Source organism: Leptidea sinapis, chromosome 21 (assembly GCF_905404315.1).
Source record: "Leptidea sinapis chromosome 21, ilLepSina1.1, whole genome shotgun sequence".
Taxonomy (NCBI): Eukaryota; Metazoa; Arthropoda; class Insecta; order Lepidoptera; family Pieridae; genus Leptidea; species Leptidea sinapis.
This window is the reverse complement of record NC_066285.1, coordinates 5,912,405-5,936,020: the sequence shown is the minus strand read 5'-3', so window position 1 is coordinate 5,936,020 and position 23,616 is coordinate 5,912,405. Positions and strand designations below refer to the sequence as shown.

The following is a 23,616-nucleotide window of genomic DNA, read 5'->3' as shown; positions in this document are numbered from 1 at the left end:
TAAAAATATTATAAAACTATATATTATAATACATGTTAATATTGAATGACAAAAATATCAACAAACATCCGGATAACAGAGAGAATGGCTTTGCTAAAATACGTTTGTTGTATGTAAACATTGATAATGGAATACATATGTTTGTTGCAAATATGTTTAGCATTACTGGTGTTCTAGATACATCAATATAAACAAGGCATTGTGCTATACTACTTACATTGATGAATCCAATAAAATGTCTTTCTCTTAATAATCTATATTTTTAGTCTCCTATCTGTCTTTGAATCATATTTTTTAGAAGTAGAAATTAAGTTGAAATTAATATTAAATATGTACTGGTCGTTAGAAGCTTTTACACCATCTCAATCAATGGTACATAATATAACTTTAACACCACGGAAACCTAGAAGGTGACGTTCATTGAAATAGGTAACTAGCCCAGCGAAACTCTCTAACAATATAGCGATTCACTCGATTGTATGAAACGTGCAGTAATTGATAGATTCATACATGACTTCTGCCTCTCAGTGGCTTGCCTTGTATTTTCCCTGTTACCAGAAGCTTGGCTATGTGATTTCTTGATGTAAGTACTCATCAATTGTAAATAGTTTATCAGTGAAAACAATATTTCAGTTTTTTTCTCCTATGTGCATTTTCGACCACTCTGTACTGTAGGGATTGATGCAAGGCTTGTCTTGTACATAGACGTAAAGCATCAAGCGTCAAGTCTGCGTAACGATATTCGTGAGATACGATAGTACAATCTATTGAAAATTGTTTTGTTTCATCATTATAGTTAATCCCCAGACTCACAGGAATCCTATCATCAAAGGACATGTGTCATTAACTATGTCTACAAATGGAGATGCTGGCTTTGAAATACTTGAGCATGAATGAATACTTGATTTGATTTGTTCGAACATTATGAAACCGATGCAGGAATTTTAGGTGTTCAGTATAATGAGTTAATAGAGAAAGCAATTTTAAGTTTAGAAAAAAGATATTCAAGTGTAATTTTAACAGGCGACAATATCGAAAAGTAAAATTAGATTATATATTATAATTATAATTATCAACATAACAATTCTTACATTTTTTAACGCCATACGTATAATATCTATTATGAATGCAAATGCTTGATTTGCTGTTGAAATTATCAAAGTAGCTATATGTTTTCGTAGTACTTAGTACAGAGACAAACTAGAACTTGGAAAAGGACAAAGGGTACCTTTTATCGTGATTAAGAGGTTTGGAGGGGTTGAAATAAAGGTGAAAGTTTGTTCTTAACTTTGATATGCTGTTAATGGATATGTAGTTTTTTTTTCAGAGTTTTCAAGTTTGAAAAGAGTTCTGGATGGCAGAAGACTCCTTACGAAACGACGTTTCTCCCCAAAACCAGGGTTGTTCACAGAACACCAACTATATATCCAACAATGCGAATAGGTCTGCGATTAATCTGATTTCAATTTGCTTTCAGGTTGTGGGTGTGGCTTTTCACGTGGGTAGTGGTTGTTCTTCCGCTGACAGCCATATAATAGGGCTTCAAAGAGCGAAAGCATTGTTCGACCACGAAGAAAAAGCGGGGAGGAAAATGAATATTGTTGATATTGAGGGTGGCTTCTTGGGTGACAGAAGAGACAGAATTGATCAGGTAAGGCAGGAATTAAAAAAAATACGTAAAAATCGATTTGATGATTAAAATTCAAGTAAATGAAATCTTAAATAAATAATTTGAAAAAAAATCATAATTTGAATGGCTTCCATTTGCGAATTCTACCTAAGTTCTTATTGAAGTTTTCTTTCAATAAAATCATCAGGTATCTACACTCGTAAATGACGCATTAAAGAAGCTATTTCCGGATCCAAATATTCAAATTATCGCTGAGCCAGGCCGCTATATATGTGAATCCTCCATGGATCTCTACAGCAGCATCAGTAATGTTCGAAGGGTATAAATTTTGTTGATTTTTATCTTAAATTATTTTGAAAATAGTTTTATTTAAAAAAATATTTATTATATTTATTTATTGACACACTTTTACACAATTTATTTTATTTTATTGTACAATACAACAACTTAACTTTATTTTCTAAATTAACTAACAATTAACTAATTTTATTCCCTATTCGTAACAAGATTACATAAGTTTGAGAATTAATTTCTTTCTAAATTCTTTATGAGGTAACCCAAAAACATCCATATCAGAAAAATCTTTATTATAGGAGTTAAGTGCTCGTGGTACAAAGCTATTCAAAGTATATTTTTTTGTGTAGCGTGGTGGAACAAAGATATTTAATTTACGACAGGAGCGGATGGGAAGTTTGGCGCGTGATGTAAATGATGTTTTTGAAAGTAGATAAGGACAGTCAATCTTATTATTTAGAGTTTTATGTATAAATATAATATCGATGAATTTAAAATGATTAACTCAGCTAAGAATATTGTATTTTTCAAGTGAGACTGCATAATAAGGAGTCGTATTATTGGAGTGATAGTTTAAATTGTTTATAATTTTCTTTTGCACTTTTTCTATTCTATTATCATGGAACTTATAGTTAGGATTCCATACACTACAACCAAACTCCAGAAGTGATCTTACAAACGAAAAATAAAGTATTAATAGTGTTCGAGGTTTTTTAAATGGTTTACAGATTCTGTTTATAAAACCTAAGTTACGGAAAGCTCTCTGCACAATTGTATCTATATGATTATTAAAAGTGAGTTTATGATCCATCAGTATGCCTAAGTCTCTTACCGTATCTACGCGTTTTTAATTGTAATCATCTAACCTATAGTCGAATGCAATTTTTCTTCTATTTTTGCGCAGCATTTATCTATATTGATAAATAGTTGGTTTTTTGTACAATAATCTGACAACAACTCGATATCCAACTGTATTTTTTTACAGTCATCTATGGTTTCAATAATACGAAAAATTTTTGTGTCATCGGCATATTGATGAATATAATGTGGATTTTTCCGCTATTGTTATAAAAAGAAATTACTTACTTATCGTATTTGAATGTAATGTGCTATTACAAATACTTTTTTGATACTTTACTTAAATTTATTACAAACAGCATACTCAAAGTAGAACGCAGTGATAGACATATCAATATTTTCGTATGAAACTACAACCCTTAAATATATTACCAATATATTTGTTACATGCGTAACTGTAACATTTCAGATAATGAAGGAAGAGCAAAGGGTGAATATGATTTATATGAATGATGGATTTTTTGGCTCTTTGAGATTCAGTGATCCATGGCACAGAGTGAAGAGATTTGAGGTTAGTTAATATGTAATATCTTTACTTTAGTTAATTGCAAATATCCTTAATTCCTAACAGTGGAACGATGGCTGGTCCATGCGTCAATTCGTGAACGGGTGCTGCTTGTGGTGCCAGGTCGACCTTTTATACTTAATAAAGCATATGTTGGATGCAATTACTAATTATGTAAGAATAATAATAATATAGTATTCACGGCCATCATGTTCACGAAGCATCAAATATAAGAAAATTTCTATTTATACAGTTAATTCTTTATTACTTCTTATGAAATAGTTTATATTATTTAAACACGGCTCATATATTGGATGCAGCACCTTACAAACTAATTTATTATGTATATTACAGCCATTTTAAAGTACTCTATTTGATTGAAAAGAGCGGCCGTTGAGTTTCTTGTGTTCTTCTCACGAGCTCAACTTTTTACTTACATAAGGTAAATTCATTAATTTATAAGATTATTTGACTTTGACTTTGTGTGCTTCAGGCCACATAAAACTTGCACTAGAATATTGCTTAAATAACGAAAAAGCATATATGACGGAGAAAGAACCTGTGTATTCTTTTTTAAAGGTGTAAACCTCACTACTGTTGAACACACAATCACGAACACACGTCACTACTGTTGTTATCACAATTGTTGACTTGCTGATGATAATTGGATCATCGAAAGAAAACTGCAACATAGCAGCAGCAATAGCAGTACTTGAAGGCGATTATGAAAGCATTCCACGAGCTGCGTAACGATGTCCCTGTGATGTCCGTACCGTAAGTCAGCTCGAGTACGAATGCCTCAATTGTCGACAGTATGGCCGTATTTATAGGGCTCGGCGCACGTGCATGTGTTTTCAATTCATGTTTTTAACAATAATTTCACATCACAATGTAATTAAATGATGATTTTTTGAACTTATTTTAACTAAGATTATTAAATTTTAAATTAATTATTCTCGTTTTTATAATAGGTGTGTTGTAGTATTTGCGCCGATATATACAATATAGGAACAGTACTTTCTTCAGCTTTCAAATTATGAGACAAAACCATTGCAATTTTCAAATACTTTCAGACGAAAACTGATTGTAAAGGAAATCTACCAGAGACAACGATAATCTGGGGACCAAGTTGTGACTCAACAGACCGTGTTATGGAAAACTTGGATATCAAGCTCCCGCTGTGTTCGCCATTAGATTGGCTAGTTTTTCCGATTCGAGGCGCCTACAGCTTTGGATTGGCGTCTGATTTCTCGTGCTTACAGAAATCTTTGATAAGATCAGTCATCTCCAGTGACTTATGGTGAGTATGTTTGCTTGAGACGATCTTGGCTTTGAATGGCCTTAATGCACTTGACATGGACATCTAATGAAAGAGTTTGTGTGTTGCAAAGACGTATAGTCCATGCCAGGAAAGAATGTACAATATTTACTGCGTTTTCAGTCTGTTAAATGATTTTACAAGTTCTCTGAAAATTTAAGGTATTTATTGTCAATGACACTTAGATTGAGGACTGGTCTCCGCTGCTTTCCAAATAGATACCGCACTACCTACGAACAATAGCTTTTTTATTACGGCAACTATGTGATGTTTGCGTGCGTGGCATCTTGACACTCAATGGCATATTTCATATATTGTAACATACGCTTCGTGTTATTTTATATTGAAATTAATAAAATGCAAAATACTTACTGATGATGTGTGATCCCAGTGTCTTTCTTATTTCTTGTAGTATTATTTTTATAAAGTTTTTCTACGCAACCCGGCATTTTGGTTTCAATTAAAAGCAAAGTTTAACAGAACATGGGGCTAGTCAACAAGTCACACATTGCCCGAGACTGGCTCGAGTACGCCCATTTGGGTTTAATATTAGTTGCTGCACTTTGCGACTACGCCTGCGGTATCTAGTTCGACCGCAGCAGAGACCAATCCTTTATCTAAGTGTTAACTCAGGTAATTACGTTATAACTTAATACAAAAGGACCCTTAAATAGGGACTAAATAAATTGACCGACATTGTATTACATGGATCTCACAACTTTTTACGATAGAATAAATGAGTTGCGAGACTTGGTTTTTTTACAAGCTATGTTTTTGGTGGCATTTACATATCATTAAATTATTCAACCCTTAAGTTGTGGTGCTGGCAGCTATTTCGGTCAACGGATCAGCCTAGCTATCCAACGCGGAAATGCTCCCAGTATTCTTGGTACGCTTCCACGTAATGTTAGTTTTAATTTTATGTAGTCATAGTAATGGAAATATAGTTATAAGAATTGTTTTGTGTCAAATATATTTGATTATTTTACAAATTACACATATTAAAATTCATTTAATACTCATCCATTGGTTGTGGTTCAGTAAACATACGAATTACAAGAGGCTTATAGTAGGTGAAGTATTACACGAATAGCCTTCTTGACCAATTAACGTCAGGGGGCATGATTAACTAAAGTGTATCGAACTTCAATTATTTTTTATAAATAATTCCTTTTCTTTTTTACAGGAACAAGATAAAAGGCCACGCAGTATACAAATCCAACGAATTTGTTGAAAATCCTGTGTTGTCCGAGCCTCTTCCATCGACGTGGCCACCACTGTATCACGCTGAATGGCATTTCAATAATAATACATTAAAAAGTTAATGATAAATTTCTATTGTTTTTCTGTTTTATCAATACATAATATTATATCATATATATCGGTCTCCGTATACAGGCTGTCCCAAATTTCAACGTCAAGCTAAAAACAAGAGGACAGGCTAGATCGTAAACATCATCAGAAAAATCAGAAAAAAAAATCCATCCCCATCTTTAGAAATTATGGGAACCAAACAAAAAAGTAGATTTTCTCCATTCTGTAACCATTTTTTGGTTTATGTGGTTTATGTTTTTTATTTGTGTCACCATAAACTTAAATAACATCTGTAATCACAAACAATTGCCCCGATACATTAATAATTGAGAAATTAAGAAAATCTGCTTTATATATTTTTTTTTAGATATTTTTTTTATTTTTCTGATGATGATTATTTACCATCTAGCCTATCATTCTGTTTCAGCTTTAAGTTGAATTTTGTGACATTATGTATAATACCTTCCATCATCCACCTGAAACGTCGGTGGCGCGATAGGTTGAGTGGTTGACTTTCACCACGGAGCCACCAATGGGAGGCTCCTTTGCACAGAATTCCGGCAAGATTATGGGTACCACAACGGCCCCTTTTTCTGCCGTGAAGCTGTAATGTGTAAGCATTACTGTGTTTTGGTGTGAAGGGTGCCGTAGCTAGTCAAATTATTGGGCAAATGAGACTTAACATCTTGTCTCAAGGTGACGAGCGCAATTGTATTGCCGACAGAATTTTTGGATTTTTCAATAATTTTTTCCATCTTAAACGGCACTGCATTGTAATGGGCATGGCCTATCAATTACCTTTATGGTTATTATATAAAAAAAGATGAAAAGGAAAAGATATCGAGAACAGACTTTGCATAATAACAACATAATATATCTGATTTAAAAAAAAATATAAACTGGGCTCCTAAGCAGAGTTGGATGACCGAGAAAATAAATAACCTTATGGAGGAAAGGAGACTCTACAAAAACTCTGATGAAACCAAGTACATGGAGATTGATAAGAAAATTCGGCGCGAAGTCCGCTATGCGCGCGATGCTTGGTATCGAGGGAAGTGCGAGATTGTGGATGATCTTTATGCTAAGCATGATGCATTTAATCTACATAGGGAAAAAAAATCTTTTAATGGCTATAAAAAGACGACACACCAACTCATAGACGAACACAATATCCCAATTTTGGATGTAACAAAGAAAAAATTCCTATGGGAACAATACATTTCGTCAATGTTCGCTGATGATTCACGAAGTTTAGCTGTAACCTGTGATTTGAGTGATGGTTATTGTATCCTAAAAGACGAATTTACAAAGGCTTTAAGAAAAGCTAAAACTGGAAAATCAGCGGGCCCAGATGATGTTCACATAGAGGTACTTAAACTTATTAAGGACGAGAATATTGATGTCCTCGTAAATTTTTTGAACGCCAGTTATGACTCTGGCCACTTACTCAAAGACTGGTTGACATTATCTTTCATTACGCTCCCTAAGAAAGCCAATGCGAAAAAGTGCGAACAATTTCGAACAATTAGCCTTATGAGTCAAGTATTAAAACTATTTCTAAATATCATTCACAAACGTATAAGAACTAAATGTGACGAACAACTCGCAGTTAACCAGTTCGGCTTTAGATCAGGAGTCGGCACAAGAGAGGCTCTATTTGCAGTACAGGTTTTGGTGCAAAAGTGCTTAGATATTCAGCAGGATGTTTTTTTTTGCTTCATCGATAACGAAAAAGCTTTCGATAGAGTTTTGCATGACCGCCCAATTGCAACATTACAAAATATCGGGTCGGATGGCAAAAATATACGAATCATCCGGAATCTGTACTGGAATCAACAAGCTACTGTTCGGGTTGATAATGATGAGACCGCAGAAGTTGATATTAAAAGGGGTGTCAGACAGGGCTATATCTTATCACGTACGCTATTTAATTTGTACTCAGAAACCATAATAGCAGAAGCAGTCGAGGCCTTAGATTGTGGAGTCAAAATAAATGGCCAGAACATAAATAATATTAGATATGCTGATGATACAGTCCTCATAGCATCATCTGCTAATGATCTTCAGAAACTTGTCACCCGAGTAAATGAGTGCAGCGAAAGAGCTGGTCTTAGGGTGAACACCTCAAAGACGAAACTCACGGTCATATCTAAGAAAGAAATTGATGACTTTGACATTACAGTAAAATGAAAAAGTACTGTGCAACCGTGGTCTTAAGATTTCCTTGCGCACTCGTTTACTGCACTGTTACATCTGGCCCATACTTCTATACGGATGTGAGGCGTGGGCTATAAAAGAAGACCTCAGAAAACGTATACTTTTGAAATGTGGGCATATAGACGTATGTTGGCCATAAGTTGGACCCACAAGGTCACAAATGTGGAAGTTCTGCGCCGCGTTAATCAAAAACGCGAACTCATGCAAATTATCAAGTTGAGGAAAGTCGCATATTTGGGGCACATGCGTAGGCACTAGAGGTACAAACTACTACAACTCATCATGATGGGAAAAGTTGCCGGAAAAAGAGGCGTAGGTTGCAAAAAAAGTCTTGGCTGCGCAACATCCGAGAGTGAAGTAGCATCGCGAGTGCGGCAAAACTATTTCGCCTCGCGAAGGACAAACAATTGAAACTACAAAGCTGACCGCCAACCTTCGCTAGTCGGAGAGGCACGCTAAGAAGAAGAAGAAAAGAAATATCGCAATTTCGAAACATTTGCACTGAGCAGAAGACATTATGTTTCACCTGGGGAAAATAAAGATACTTTATCAAAGTCAAAAGCAAGTGTGGTCCCACATTGTAACATTTACGTGAACTTAATTCTGTACTTACGTAGAAACATGTACTTGTGTACTTATTACACGTTTAAGTTTAATCTTATTTGTACCTATTTTTATTTCGTCAAAGGTTAAGAGATTTGTTCTTTCGTGTAGTGTGACTTATAGGATTCCATTTACACTCAATGTCAAACGCAAGATTTTTATATATATTATGCTTAGATAAAGGATTGGTCTCCACTGCGCTCCAAATAGATACAGCAGGCGTAGTCGCAAAGTGCGGCAACTAATATTGCGCTCGTCACTACGGCACCCTTCACACCGATACACAGTAATGATTCCACATCCTGTGCAAAGGAGCCTCACATTGGTGGCTTCGTGGTGAAAGTCAACCACTCAACCTATCGCGCCACCGACGTTTCAGGTGATGATGGAAGGTACTATACATAATGTCACAAAATTCAACGTCAAGCCGAAACAGAATGATAGGCTAGATGGTAAATAATCATCATCAGAAATATAAAAAAAATATCCATCCCATGTTCCCTATAAACAAAAAAAGCAGATTTTCTTAATTTATCAATTATTAATGTATCGGGGCAATTGTTTGTGATTACAGATGTTATTTAAGTTTATGGTGACACGTTTGAAATTGGCTGAAATAAAATACTTAAACCACAAAAACCAAAAAATGGTAACAAAATGGAGAAAATCTAGATGGATTTTTTTTTCTGATTTTTCTGATGATGTTTACAATCTCGCCTGTCCTCTTATTTTTAGCTTGACGTTGAAATTTGGGACAGCCTGTATACGGTAGACAGATATACATGATATTGTATTATGTATCGATAAAACAGAAAAACAATAGAAATTTATCATTAACTTTTTAATGTATTATTATTGAAATGCCATTCAGCGTGATACAGTGGTGGATACGTCGATGGAAGAGGCTCGGACAACACAGGATTTTCAACGAATTCATTGGATTTGTATACTGCATGGCCTTTAATCTTGTTCCTGTAAAAAAAGAAAAGGAATTATTAACAAAAATAATTGAAGTTCGATACACTTTAGTTAATCATGCGCCCTGATGTTAATTGGTCAAGTTGTCTATTCGTGTAATACTTCACCTACTATAAGCCACATTAAATGAATTTCAATATGTGTAATTTGTAAAATAATTAAATATATTTGACACAAAACAAATCTTATAACTATATTTACAATACTATGACTACATAAAATTAAAACTAACATTACGTGGAAGCGTACCAAGAATTCTGGCAGCATTTTTGCATTGGATAGCTAGGCTGATCCGTTGACTGAAAAAGCTGCCAGCGCTTGGGTTTCCAGTAGCTTTAGTGAAGCGCGAAGATAGTATTTTGAACATCCTCCGCGCCTCTGGGCCACACGGGCCAAGTGTCTCGACACCAAACGGCACAAAGATGTAAAATGTCATAAAAGGCATTTATTTTCTCAAAATTGATTCCTCTAGAATTCTTTTTAATGTCATTTCTAATATATTAGATACTTCTACCACTTCGGAAATAAATGGCGCTCTGAGAGAGAGGAAGCGGGGCAAGAAACTCTCGCAGCATTCTTTTTTTGCGCTTTTTTCAATAAAAATATACAATATTGTACAGTCATTTCTATCGCTATAAAACAATCACAATCTAGTCCCAGGCTATCCGGTCACTTAAATATTCGACTGTGAAGTAGTAGGATTTACGACAGAGCCATTTTTTAATAAAACATTTAAATTTATTTATAGATAATGCCTGAACAGTGGCTGGGACTTTATTATAGAAGTGTATACATTAACCCTTAAAGCTATTATGTATCTTATGAAGCCTACTAGAATTAGTTTCAAGCAATCCCTTATTTCTAGTGTTATAATAATGAAAATCACTATTAAGAGCAAAAATGTGACGATGTTTGTGAACGTATATTAAATTTTCATAAATGTACAGACAATGAACAGTCATAATATTTAATTCTTTAAATTTTTCTTTGAGAGACTGTCTGTAACCAAGCTGATATATAGCACGAACAGCTCTGTTTTGCAGAGCAAACACTATATCAATGTCAGCAGCATAACCTCATAGTAAAATACAGTTCATCATAATGCTGTGAAAGTAACTGAAGTACACTAATCTAGCGGTCGCAACATTCGTGTACTCTCTAAGCTTTCTAACGGCATATGCCGCAGAGCTGAGTCTATCTGCTAGATTGGCAATATGTGGACCCCACTGAAGCTTTTTATCTAACGTGATACCCAAGAAGAACGTAGTGTCCACAAGTTGCAATCTCTGGTCACTTATAAGTACGTGGGTTTGTACTTCCGCTGTTTCGTATAATGAACCGTAAAAACTTTGTGTTTTACTGTTTAAGTGCAGATTTTTCGTCTCAAACCAACGCACTATCATTGAGAGTACATTGTTTACCTCGTCATCAATATCCGCACGTCGCTTCACTTTAAAAATAAGTGAAGTATCATCAGCAAACAATACAATCTCATGGCTATCATCTACCACAGATGGTAGATCGTTAATATATATAAGAAACAAGAAAGGACCGAGAATAGAACCCTGTAGAACACCTATTCCCACAGGTTTACCCGAAGACCGTTTGCCATTTACATCGACTATCTGAACTCTTTCGCTTAAATATGATTTTAACAGATTTAGGGCTCTATTTTTCACTCCATAATGCTTTAGTTTTAGGAGTAAAGTTTCATGGTGGACGCAGTCAAATGCTTTGGACAAATCACAAAAAAATCCCAATGCAGAGTCACAAGACTCTTCCCAGGTGTCAAAGATGTGCTCAAGGAGTCTATTACCTGCATTAATTGTTGATAAGCCCCTAGTGAAACCAAATTGATTTTTGTTCATTAATTTACAAAAATGCATTTGTAGTTGTTGAACCAAAAGTTTTTCAAAAATTTTACTAACAAACAGTAGCACTGAAATAGGTCTGAAATCAGCAGGATCGAAAGAACTGCCCGATTTAAACAAAGATATAACTTTGATGTATTTCATGAGGTCAGGGAACACATCCTCATTTATGCATTCATTAAATATTATTTCTATTTCAGGTGCTATAATGTCAAGTATGTATTTTACAATATTAGTCGAATGGCCACATAGGTCTTTAGTATTTTTTGGGTTAATTAATTTGAAGATTTTTACTATATCGCTACCTTAACATACTTAAATTTCAAATCAGTGTTAAAATCTTGTATGCTTTGTTCAATTCTCAGGTTTTTTTTATTTTTTTTTATGGAATAGGAGGACAAACGAGCGTACGGGTCACCTGGTGTTAAGTGATCACCGCCGCACACATTCTCTTGCAACACCAGAGGAATCACAAGAACGTTGCCGGCCTTTAAGGAAGGTGTACGCGCTTTTTTTGAAGGTACCCATGTCGTATTGTCCCGGAAACACCGCACAAGGAAGCTCATTCCATAGCTTTGTAGTACGAGGGAGAAAGCTCCTTGAAAACCGCACTGTGGAGGACCGCCACACATCCAGATGGTGGGGATGAAATCCTAACTTGTGGCGTGTCGTGCGAAGGTGGAATTCGGCGGCAGGAATCAGGTTAAACAGCTCTTCGGAACACTCCCCGTGATAAATGCGGTAGAAGACACACAATGATGCGACGTCTCTACGCAACGCCAAGAGATCCAGCCGTTCACAGAGCACTGAGTCCCCGACAATTCGAGCTGCTCTACGTTGCACGCGGTCAAATGGATTGAGCAGATACTGGGATGCGCCAGACCAGAGATGACAGCAATACTCCATGTGCGGCCGGACCTGCGCTCTGCGCGTAGTATTGCCGTGCTCTATTGATGACGCCCAGCTTCTTCGAAGCCAATTTGGCTTTGCCCTCCAGATGGCCACGGAATTGGCAATCGCTCGAGATTTCGAGACCCAGTATTCCGATACTAGGCGCTGCTTTAAGAGAAGTGTTCTCGAAGAGCGGTGATACGACAAATGGGGTTGTTTTAGTGGTAAACGCGCAAACTTGAGTCTTCTGGGGGTTAAATTGGACAAGGTTCAATTTACCCCATTCCGCGACCTTCTCGAGAGAGGACTCGATAGAAGACACAAGTTTCTCCCGGCACTGGTCGACGGTTTCCCGAGAGAGACCTGTATGGCCCGTGTATACGGCATCACCAGTGCTGTCGTCCGCATAGCAATGTATGTTGGAGGTGTCCAACATATCATTGATATGCAGGAGAAACAGCGTAGGAGATAGCACACAGCCTTGGGGCACTACAGCATTCACGGGCTTCAGATTTGAGCAATATCCGTCGACAAAGACCTGTATGCTACGCCCAGTGAGGAAGCTGGAGGTCCACTTGCACAAGCTCTCGGGAAGCCCAAATGATGGAAGTTTTGAGAGAAGTGCCTTGTGCCATACACGATCAAAGGCCTTCGCTATATCCAGGCTAACTGCCAGGCCTTCCCCCTTGCTTTCAATAGCCACCGCCCATCTATGTGTTAGGTATACTAGAAGATCACCTGCTGACCGTCCATGGCGAAAGCCGTACTATCGGTCGTTCATGAACTGGTGACCCTCTAGGTATACCAAAAGCTGGCGGCTAATTATGCTCTCCATGATTTTAGAGAGCAGGGAGATGATAGCAATAGGCCTGTAGTTCGCCGGATCCGAATTGTCTCCTTTTTGTTGGATCGGATGGACAAGGGCTGACTTCCATGAGTCAGGGACTACGCCTTTGGAATAAGAGTGCCGGAATAAACGCGTTAGCACCGGCGTCAACTCAGGGGCACACGTTCTAAGCAAGATTGGAGAAATGCCATCCGGCCCGCTCGACTTCCTGACATCCAACGAAAACAGAGCTCACCTAACAGTTTTCTGTCTGAACTGTACTTCAGGCATAGAGCTCTGACACCACGGGATAGTCGGCGGTGTTTTTCCGTTGTCGTCAAGTGTCGAGTTGGAGGCGAAAAGAGCGCACAGGAGCTCGGCTTTCTCTTTTATGGGCCAGGGTGTCATTCCTCATGTGCAATGGTGGCATGGACGGCTGGTTGAAGTTACCAAGAGCAGCTTTCGACAACGACCAGAAGTTCCGGTCGGGTAACTGGAAAGCTGCTCGCCGATTTTGACGACGTGCGTAGACTTCGCACGGGCGATTTCCCGCTTAAAAAATCTTGAGGCACGGTTATATTTACTCTTAAAAACTTTGCAGTTTGGATCCTTTGAGCCCAGCGTCGCAACCCAAGTTCGATACGCCTGTTTTTTGCAGTCAGATGCTGCTTTAACTGACGCATCGAACCAGGGCTGTGATCTGCCACCGATCGGTACTACAGAGCTTGGTATAAAAATATCCATGCCCTGCAGTATCACATCGGCTACTGCAACGGCGCAGGCACTAGGATGATGCGAAGGGAAACAAACCTTGCCCCAAGGGTAGGATGCAAAAAAGGAACGCATCCTATCCCAATCTGCTGACTTGTATTGCCAAACGCGGCGGGTCGCTGGTGGTCTGCGAGGTTGGCGTCGTATAGGCACTACACTCCTGACCAGGCAATGGTCGGACGTTCCGAGAGGGGCGTCGACAATGACCTGGTAACCATCGGGATGTGTAGTCAGCAGAAGATCTAATAAGGACGGCATGTGGCTATCCACATCCGGGAGCCGCATTGGCGACTCAACCAATTGGGACAGACCATACGCCAATGCAAAATTATGCACAGATCGTCCTGCGTAGTCTGTGGTACGTGATCCAAGCCATTCTGCATTGTGCCCATCGAAATCACCCAAGACTACGATTTCAGCGGAGGGGATCTGTGCAAGCGCGTCGTCAATTGCCGCTTGAACGCAGCCCATGAGATGATCGGTTTCTGCGTTACCACTATGGGACCTGTAGACACACGCATAGATACGGACGCGGTCCTCTAAATCTACGCGGAGCCAGAGAGTAGACAGGTCCCTACCCTCAAAATTGCCGAGACGGCGACAGCAGATATCCTCCCTAACGTACACACATACCCCGGCATGAGGCAAAAATTGTGCTCAATTTTGTACCCGGGGTACGTTAAATATGACGTATCGCTAGGTCGAGATATCTGCGTCGCCGTAAGGAAACACAAGGCCAGCTGCGCCGTCTCAACGTGGTGGTGGACGGCGTTTAAATTGGAGTGAATTCCCCTGATATTGCAAAAGTCCACGTTGAGCGTGGAGCGGGGTGCCGTGGTGTTTCTGCCTCGTTTGTCCTCGGTCATGCGCGGTTCTGTGCCCACCCCAGAAGACGAAGGGCAGCCCGAACGAGAGTGCTCGGGGAGGGATTCTCCGGCTCTGGTAGAGCCGGTACCCTCCTGGGGTAATATCTCTTTATGGGCCGCTCTCATATTTTGTTGGCGGGAGGGGGTGGGGGTAAGGGATGGCCTCCGGTCCTCGACACGAACCTATGCGAAACATAGCGGCACTAGGCCGCTACTTCACGCTGGTATTCTGTGCGAGTGTGGTAATTAACCCGGACGAGTCTGGCCCGATTGTACTGACGTCATAAGACGGCAGCATGACTCTCCCACTAGGTTGTGGCTTTATCTGAAAGATCTACTTTTTGTTTAGATTTGCAAGAGCGACATCTCAAGTCAATGTCCTAATATACATATTATGTTGGGGTTGATCAGGTTATATTATATGATATATATGATATTTAAATGCCATCAAAAATATAACTTGTAAGAAACCAAGTCTCGCAACTCAGTTCGTTTACCGTAAAAAGTTGTAAAATCCATGTAATACAAAGTCGTTATCGAGCACATGCGATGTACAGCGCGAGCATTTGGTGAAGCGGCCATTTTGATTTGTTAGATTTCTGTATTTGTCAACTAAGTATTGCGATATATTTATATTACCTCCGATATTTAATTAACTTGTATAGTATGGTTTCGATGCCGGGGGATTTATTGGCTTTATTGTGTGTGCAATGGAATGAGTAAATTGCAGTTTTTCAACATACAGCTGTTTTTACACTCTGAGCTGAAAACGGAATCCCTTTCAAGAGAAAATATTGTATATATTCCTACTTATATTAGTGCTTATAAGATAAAATTGCATTAAAAAAATACTGTGCTCATAGTATTAGCATTTGATGTGTTCGTAGGATGAGGATCCACAATTTATAAGATTTACCAATGGCTTCTTTGCACAGGATACCAGCTAGATTATGGGTACCACAACGGCGCCTATTACTGCCGTGATCGAGTAATGTGTAAACATTACATTACATGTGCTTCGGTCTGAAAGGCACCGTAGCTAGTGAAATTACTGGGCAAATGAGACTTTATATCTTATGTTCAAGGTGACGATCACAATTGTAGTACCGCTCAGAACTTTTGGGTTTTTCAAGAGTCCTTAGCGGCACTGCATTGTAATGGGCAGGGCGTATCAATTACCATCAGCTGAACGTCCTGCTCGTCTCGTCCCTTACAATCATAAAAAAATATAAACGCGTTGGATTTGTTAGTACATCTTTGTGAAATAATGATTATATGTCGTTTTTGTCTACTGTCTTTTATTTTAAAACGACTTACGTACTTTCAATGTCTAGCTGGATAGAAATTTTTCCATTTCAGCCTCAAGGATGTGATTAAAACTCCGGCAAAGCAATGGCATCTGGTCGCTTATTAATAACCCCGAATTCTAAACCTTAGAGGGTATGGAGAGCTGAGGGCATACGCTCAGTAGCATAATAGATCCTCAGATAGTACTTTGACCCTGAGCTCACTAAATAATTATTATAGAGATATAAATAATAATCCAACAACCTCTTACATAGAACGATAGCAATTTTCAACAAATACCTTCCAAACAATTCCATAATAGCCACGACAGAAAACAATGCAACAATTTTATGATTCACAAACAAGAAGGCTAAGGTTCTTGTTATACGAATAATACTCTAATAATACTAGCCTATTATAGGGCATGCTTTCAATAACGAAGCTGCACGCGTCTTATATACGTCATGTTGGCTTCATACATGTCGCATAGTACCGTTATTATTTTTGTCTGGATTACCTAACTATAGTAATTGGAATGTGGACTCAATAGTGAACCAATAAAGTGTATATCTGTTTTTCTATTGAGCTTGTTGCTTTTCTGTTGCTTTTCCTATAACTATGAAATTTTTGAGGTGATATAAGTACGGGGCGTTTCCAGGACGATTCCTTGTGATAGATATGTTAGCCACGGACGAGTAAAAAAAAGAAGGACTCCGCGCCGTGATATTATCAAGTGAAGCACCGTTATGCTAGTGTGTGTGTGGTTACGGGGTAAAAAATTGTGTAACTAGTATCCCAGTTACACAATTTTTTCTCCCTTAAATAATCATATATGGCCACATATACTTATATTATCGTTTTTACACTTTTTCACAAGGCACGACGGCATTTTTTAAATATTTTATTGAGACGCAAACTGATCTGTCATAGAGGATGACAATTCTCATAATGGCCGCCTATCGGCCTGTAGTAGTGTATGTGTGTGTGTAGGGCTGTGTATTTACACGTTAATCGGCTTGTTTTGGTGGTACACTGTTATGTAAAGTAACACGGAGTCCTTATTTTTTTACTAGTCCGTGACGGTAGCTGGTGTTGTGACAAAGACAATAGAAACCATATCCATGGCAAACCATTCTAATAAAATAAATTCTGTTTACGTATTGCTTTCATGGTGATTCATTGACGGTGTGTAACGATAATGTGGTGTGATGTTGGGACTTACAACAAGAAATAATAAGAAATCAGGATCATAGAAAACCACTCTAATTTCTTATAAACTGCTTTCTACATCTAGTAGTACAATTTCAATAAATCCAAAAAGCAATAAAAGGAAAAGGTATTTTGCATGTAATTAAAGTACCATGGTATTTCAAAACGCTTGTTTAAAATCTAGATTAAGATAAAGGATTTTCTTTAAAAATCTGTTTTACTATAATATCTGTAACGTGAATTGCTTAGAGTTTTTTATTGAATTTACGTAACTTTTAGACGATTGTAATTTTTGATAGATTTCCTTCATGATTTAAGTACTGGTATTATTGTTTAGTGATTACTAGAATTGTGGGGACTCAATTTATTAAGTCCCTACTTAACCCAGTAATGCCTTATTATGGTAATAATTTTACTTTAATTTTTATTTTTACTGTTCACATTATACCGTCAAATGTTAAAGTTGTATTATATGTCACTGTCAGTGTCATAATTATTTGTGTTCGGTGGGTATCTTCGTATATTTACCGCCTTTCTTCATTACGGTGAAAAAATGGATCCGAGAAAAGAGTAAGTCATTATTATTTTCAAATCATCTATTTAATATTTGTTTTTCTTGAGCAAAGTTATAGAGATATTATTTATTTATGTATACAAAGCATAAATTATTGTTTACATATTATTTAGTAGTTGATATTTAGTACTGAAGTTGCTGTGTCCATATGGACACGCTAAGCGCTAGCCATAGCATTATAACAATTGGTGTATTAGTTTCAGATTGTTCGAGTTACCCTAAATGAAGTGCTGGATGTTTTATTTGAATATGAAGAACGTAGTGGTGAACTTCCGATACCAGAATCGATCTTCATAGCCCCTCCTGATCCAGCCATTTTGACCGATGAAGTTTTGGGTGACGAAGATAGAAGTGGCAGAGCCCAGAACTTGAATTCTCGTCAGTTAACGACTGAGGTAGAGGTAAGTTTTGATCGTCGAAACCAAACCTCTGACAGAGATAACCTTCGTCTTGATGATCTTTGTGGCAGAAAGGACTTGGATTGATGGTGACATAGAGCCGTTTTTGGGATCTTTTGCTGAGATTGAAATATCCACATACAACTTATACCAGTCTGAAAAATCTGCAGTCAGTTTTTTTTTTTATTTTCTTTCATCAATATGCTTTATAGAAGAACTCCTAAGTATTGGTCCCTATTTACGTGGATGCTGGATGCATGTGTGCACAATGCGTGGCAACTTCAGAAAAAAAATTTAAGATGCCACAGCTGGAGTTGCGAAGAGAAATTGTACTCATCTACCTTACAACTTATGGAGTATGTGCTAAAGGTCCAGGAAGACCATCAACGTCAAAACTAGCTGAAAGGGTGAAAAAAAAGAAAATGCGTCGGCCCGCACTGCAAATCAAGGACGTCAACTGTAAGATCAGAATGTGCTATGTCGGCTTATGAGTTCCATGTTTTGTATTACAACACAATAAATAATTCTCATAATAAGCTTTTGTATTTGTTATGTCGAGACAAGATACTAAATTTCCCTTGAAGTAGGCTCATTAGTGTATCTCATCATCTCGTCAGTAGTATCTCATCTCTTTAGCTATTGCTAGTGCTTACCGTGTCCATATAGACACATGTCTTTTCTCTAACTTCCAAATTACATAAAACAAAAAATATAAATTTTACATGGCTCAAAACCTTCAATTTAACAATATTCAATGTTCAAAATATAAAAAATCGAAAATAAAATAATTCGGGCATTACTGGGTTAAGGGTCCTTCTGTATTAAGTTATAACGTAATTAGCTAAGCTAGCATCATCTTACAGTGACCATATAATATTAAAAATCTTTTATGTTTTAAATAAATAGAATAACTTGGCCATCCAAAACACTGAACACAGAAAACTATTTGAAGTCTTTTTGAAGATTTTCGCTAGCTGACGTATAGTTTGTATGCAATTTGGAACCAGCCAGTATCGTAGTCAGTAAATATATTCAAAACGCAAAAAGGAAACAAATGGAGATCACTTAGATTAAGGATTGGTCTTCGCTGCGCTCGAACTAGATACCGCAGGCGTTGTCGCAAAGTGCAGCAACTAATATTACGCCCAAATGGGCTTACTTTAGCCAGTCTCGGACAAGATGTATCGTTGTCGACTAGCCACATGTTCTGTTAAACTTAGATAATAATTGAAACTAAAATACCTGTTTGCGTAGTAAAACTTTATAAAAATAATACTACAAGAAAAAAGAAAGACACTGGGATCACAATATATCATTAGTAAGTATTTTGTATTTTATTAATTTCAATGCAAAATAACACGAAGAGTATGTTACAAAATTTGAAAGATGCCATTGAGCGTTAAGATGTTATGCACACAAGCATCTAATAGTTGCCGTAATAAAAAAGCTATTGTTTTTAGGTAGCGCGATATCTAGTTGGAGCGCAGCGGAGATGAATCCTTACGTGTCTTTGACGATAAACAACTTTAAATTTTCAGATAACTTATAAAATCATATAAGACTGAAAACGCAGTAAATATCTTACATTTCTTCCTGGCATGGACTATACGTATTTCCAACACACAAACTCTTTCTTTAGATGCCCATGACAAATGTATTTTACCAGTGGGAGGCTCCTTTGCTCAGGATGCCAGCTAGATTATGGGTACCACAACGGCGCCTATTTCTGCCGTGAAGTAGTAATGTGTAAGCATTGTGTTTCTGTTTGAAGGGTGCCATGAAACTTAACATCTTATGTCTCAAGGCATTTACTGCTTGTCTCGTCCCTTAATGTCGTAAAAAAACTTAAATCCATTCAAAGCCAAGATCGTCTCCAGCAAACATACTCACCATAAGTCACTAGAGATGACTGATCTTATTAAAGACTTCTGTAGGCACGAGAACTCACACGCATATACGAAGGTGTAGGCGCCTCGGAGCGGAAAGACGAGCCAATCTAATGGCGAACACGGCGGGAGCTTGATATCCAAGTTTTCCATAACTCGGTCTGTTGAGTCACAACTTGGTCCCCAGATTATCATTGTCTCTGGCTGATTTCCTTTACAATCAGTTTCTGTCTGAAAGTATTTAAAAATTGCATTGGTTTTGTCTTATAATATGAAAGCTGAAGAAAGTACTGTTACTATTGTATATAATATAAAATTAATCCAAAAAATCATCGTTTGATTACATTGTGATGTGAAATTATTGTTAAAAAATATGAATTCTTAGCACGTGCACGTGCGCTTAGCCCTATAAATACTGCCACACTGTCGACAATCGATTTGCGCCTCTCTTCCCCGAGAGATGGTCGCCTACGATGAAGGCTTAGAGGGCCAACCTGAGGTGGTGTTTAGTGGGTTGGTTCTTACGTGAGTCCCACATAACATAGCATTCACCACCTCCCTCCCTTCGTAATCCCGGAGGGTAGCCCTTTACCTTTGTCTGGGTGCAAAAAAAAAAAAAACGACTATCGAGGCATTCGTATTCGAGCCGTCGAACGGTACGGACATCTCTGGGACGTGGTTACACAGCTCGTGGAATACAAGAAGGTAATCAAATACTTGCTGCAGTTTTCTTTCGATGATCCAATTATGAGTGACCACCAGCAAGTCAACAATTGTGACGTCAACAGTAGTTATGCCACACCTTTTAAAAACAATACAGAGGTTCTTTCTCCGTTATATATGTTTTTTCATTATATAAGCAATATTCGGTAAACGTATTTACAATTTTCCAAAAAAGTTGTACTTTTTGAGATTGCTACTTTCTAGTAAGCTAAGCAATTTATTTTGGTTATTTGATGATATCACGATCACGTGATGAGTGGTCAGGATTATAATGTCATATCTTAGGAGTGAATAGAAAGAGATAGAGAAATACTAGATTACGGACACCACAACGGCGCTTTTTTCAGCCGTGAAGCAGTTATATGTAAACATTATTGTGTTTCAGTCTGAAGAGCGCTGTGGCTAGTGAAATTACGGGGCAAATGAGACTTAAAATCTTATGTCTCAAGGTGACGAGCGTAATTGTAGTGCCGCTCTGAGAGGTCTGTTTTTGGGTTTTTCAAGATGTATACACAAATATATTAAACAGATAATATATACAGGATAGAACAAAATAATGGTTGCATATCGTATGATTAAACTTGCCCTGGCAACATTTCGTGTGGCCTGAAGCACACAAAGTCAAAGTTAAATAAACTCTATACAAAAAGCCTTAAACTAAGCGCTTTTGAATCATCACTAAAAATATTTCTTTAAATGACTGAATTTACCATATTATGTTCTTAAATAGTTGAGCTCGTGAGAAGAACATATAAGAAACTCAAGGGCCACTCGTTTCAATCAAATAGAGTATTTTACAATGGCTGTAATATACATAATAAATTAGTTTGTAAAGTGCTGCATTCAATATAAAATGAGTCGTGTTTAAATAATATAAATTATTTGATGAAAAGTAATAAAGAATTAAATGCTTAAATATAAAATATCGCACATTGGATGCATCAACCTTTAGAGCTTCAAATCATTGTTTGTTTAAGGATGCTTCGTGAACATGATGGTCGTGATTCCTATATTAACTAACCTCAAATCTCTTCACAGTGTGCCATGGATCAAAGAATCCCAAAGAGCCAAAAAATCCATCATTTATATATATCATATTCATACTTTGCTCTCCCTTCATTATCTGAAATGTTACAGTCACGCATGTAACGAATATATTGGGAAAATATTTGAGGGTGTTTCATACGAAAATATTGATAAGTCTAACACTGTGTTCTACTTTGAGTATGCTGTTTGTAATAAATTTAAGTAAAGTATCAAAAAAGTATTTGTAATAGCACATTACATTCAAATACGATAAGTGAGTAAGTTCTTTTTATAACAATAGCGGAAAAATCCTCATTATATGCACCACCATCATGTATTTATTTAACGTAATTATGCGGGAGTAGTTTTCTTTTTTAGAGGACATGGCAGGACAAAGGCTTGTATGCATGAGTGCATACAATTAAATGACAAAAATTTATCTAAATTAACAAAACTTGTAGTACTGTTATTTTATTTATTTATTTATTTCAAGGAATATCAATAGCTGTTTACAAAATAAAAATACAGTAAATACTTAGAGCTAATTACAGATATTCACTAATAGACAATAGAAGTAGTAAGAAGCAAAATTATAAATAGTAAACATGTAATATTATAATCTAATAGTAAGCACACTTAATATTTACAGGTTAGTCATAGGATTCAAAATAGCAAGTCAAAAGGTCGGACTGTCATTGAATAATAAAAAAACTAAAGTTTTGACTAACGGAGTACCCCGAAACATAATTGTAGCAAATGAAACAATAGAATATGTTAAAGAATACGTTTACTTAGGACAACTAGAGTCATTTGAAAATAATACACAGAAGGAAACACACCGACGGAAAAACCTTTAGCCTGGAGAAAGTATTGAGGGTTAAAAGAAATAATGAAAAATAATACAATAAATGTAAATATTAAAAAGAGACTCTTTGAAGTAGCAGTACTACCGTGTCTAACATATGGTTGCCAGACGTGGTCATTAAGGCAAAAGGACGAAAAGAAAATTTCTGTATGTCAGCGAAAAATGGAAAGAATCCACGTAAGAGATATTTGGAAGGATTAAGGAGAGGCCTACGCTACAGAAGCGACTACTACTTTTAAATACGAATAAAATTAATCTAGTATAATAACCTATTAAATTAATTAAAAATCATATATGTACATAGTTCAAACTAGAGTAAGATGTAAAATATTGTTGTAGTAGAAAAATAAAGGCTATTTTTATTTAATTTTATTTTATCATAGGATTCAAAACATGTTTTCATGATACATTGTTTCGTTGCTTTGACAGTTGTATTAAAAATATCCAAATTAATTATTTCACTGCTTAGTTTATTATAGATGGAGATAGCTCGCATCATATAACTATTGCTTTGATAGTTAGTAGATGATAGAGGTACATACAATAAACGGCTATAGCGTAGTGCAGTTGACGAAGTTCTCAATGAAAATAATATATATACTATTAATTCTTTAGATAATCATATCATACATTTTATTACGGACGACGATTTGAATAACAAACATTTATGAATTTGGAGGTAATATGCATTAGGAAAAGTCCTCGA

The 23,616-nt window shown here is 36.9% G+C and overlaps 2 protein-coding genes across 22 annotated transcripts in view; one reads left to right on the top strand and one right to left on the bottom strand.

The window, feature by feature from the left end:
• LOC126970417 (ornithine decarboxylase 2-like) overlaps positions 1-5,937 on the top strand; it is a 48,574-nt gene extending 42,637 nt beyond the window's left edge. For 6 of the 11 annotated variants that reach the window (XM_050816287.1, XM_050816285.1, XM_050816288.1 and 3 more), the window contains exons 5-9: positions 1,478-1,651; positions 1,818-1,949; positions 3,192-3,293; positions 4,361-4,587; positions 5,792-5,937. In XM_050816287.1, coding sequence (XP_050672244.1) covers positions 1,478-1,651; positions 1,818-1,949; positions 3,192-3,293; positions 4,361-4,587; positions 5,792-5,930 — 774 coding nt within the window. In that variant the 3' untranslated portion in view covers positions 5,931-5,937. Of the gene's footprint in view, positions 1-1,477; positions 1,652-1,817; positions 1,950-3,191; positions 3,294-3,866; positions 4,062-4,360; positions 4,588-5,791 lie in introns of all 11 variants that reach the window. The other 5 variants (XM_050816291.1, XM_050816278.1, XM_050816284.1 and 2 more) reach the window with 5 other exon arrangements.
• LOC126970415 (uncharacterized) overlaps positions 1-23,616 on the bottom strand; it is an 81,914-nt gene that overhangs the window by 6,702 nt on the left and 51,596 nt on the right. For 8 of the 11 annotated variants that reach the window (XM_050816267.1, XM_050816268.1, XM_050816266.1 and 5 more), the window contains 2 exons: positions 22,041-22,142; positions 20,301-20,527 (listed from right to left, as the gene is read on the bottom strand). The exons of 1 other annotated variant lie outside the window; for it this stretch is intronic. In XM_050816267.1, the coding sequence (XP_050672224.1) occupies positions 20,301-20,527; positions 22,041-22,142 (329 nt within the window). The remainder of the gene's footprint in view (positions 1-20,300; positions 20,528-22,040; positions 22,143-23,616) is intronic. 2 more of the 11 variants (XM_050816273.1, XM_050816272.1) reach the window with 1 other exon arrangement.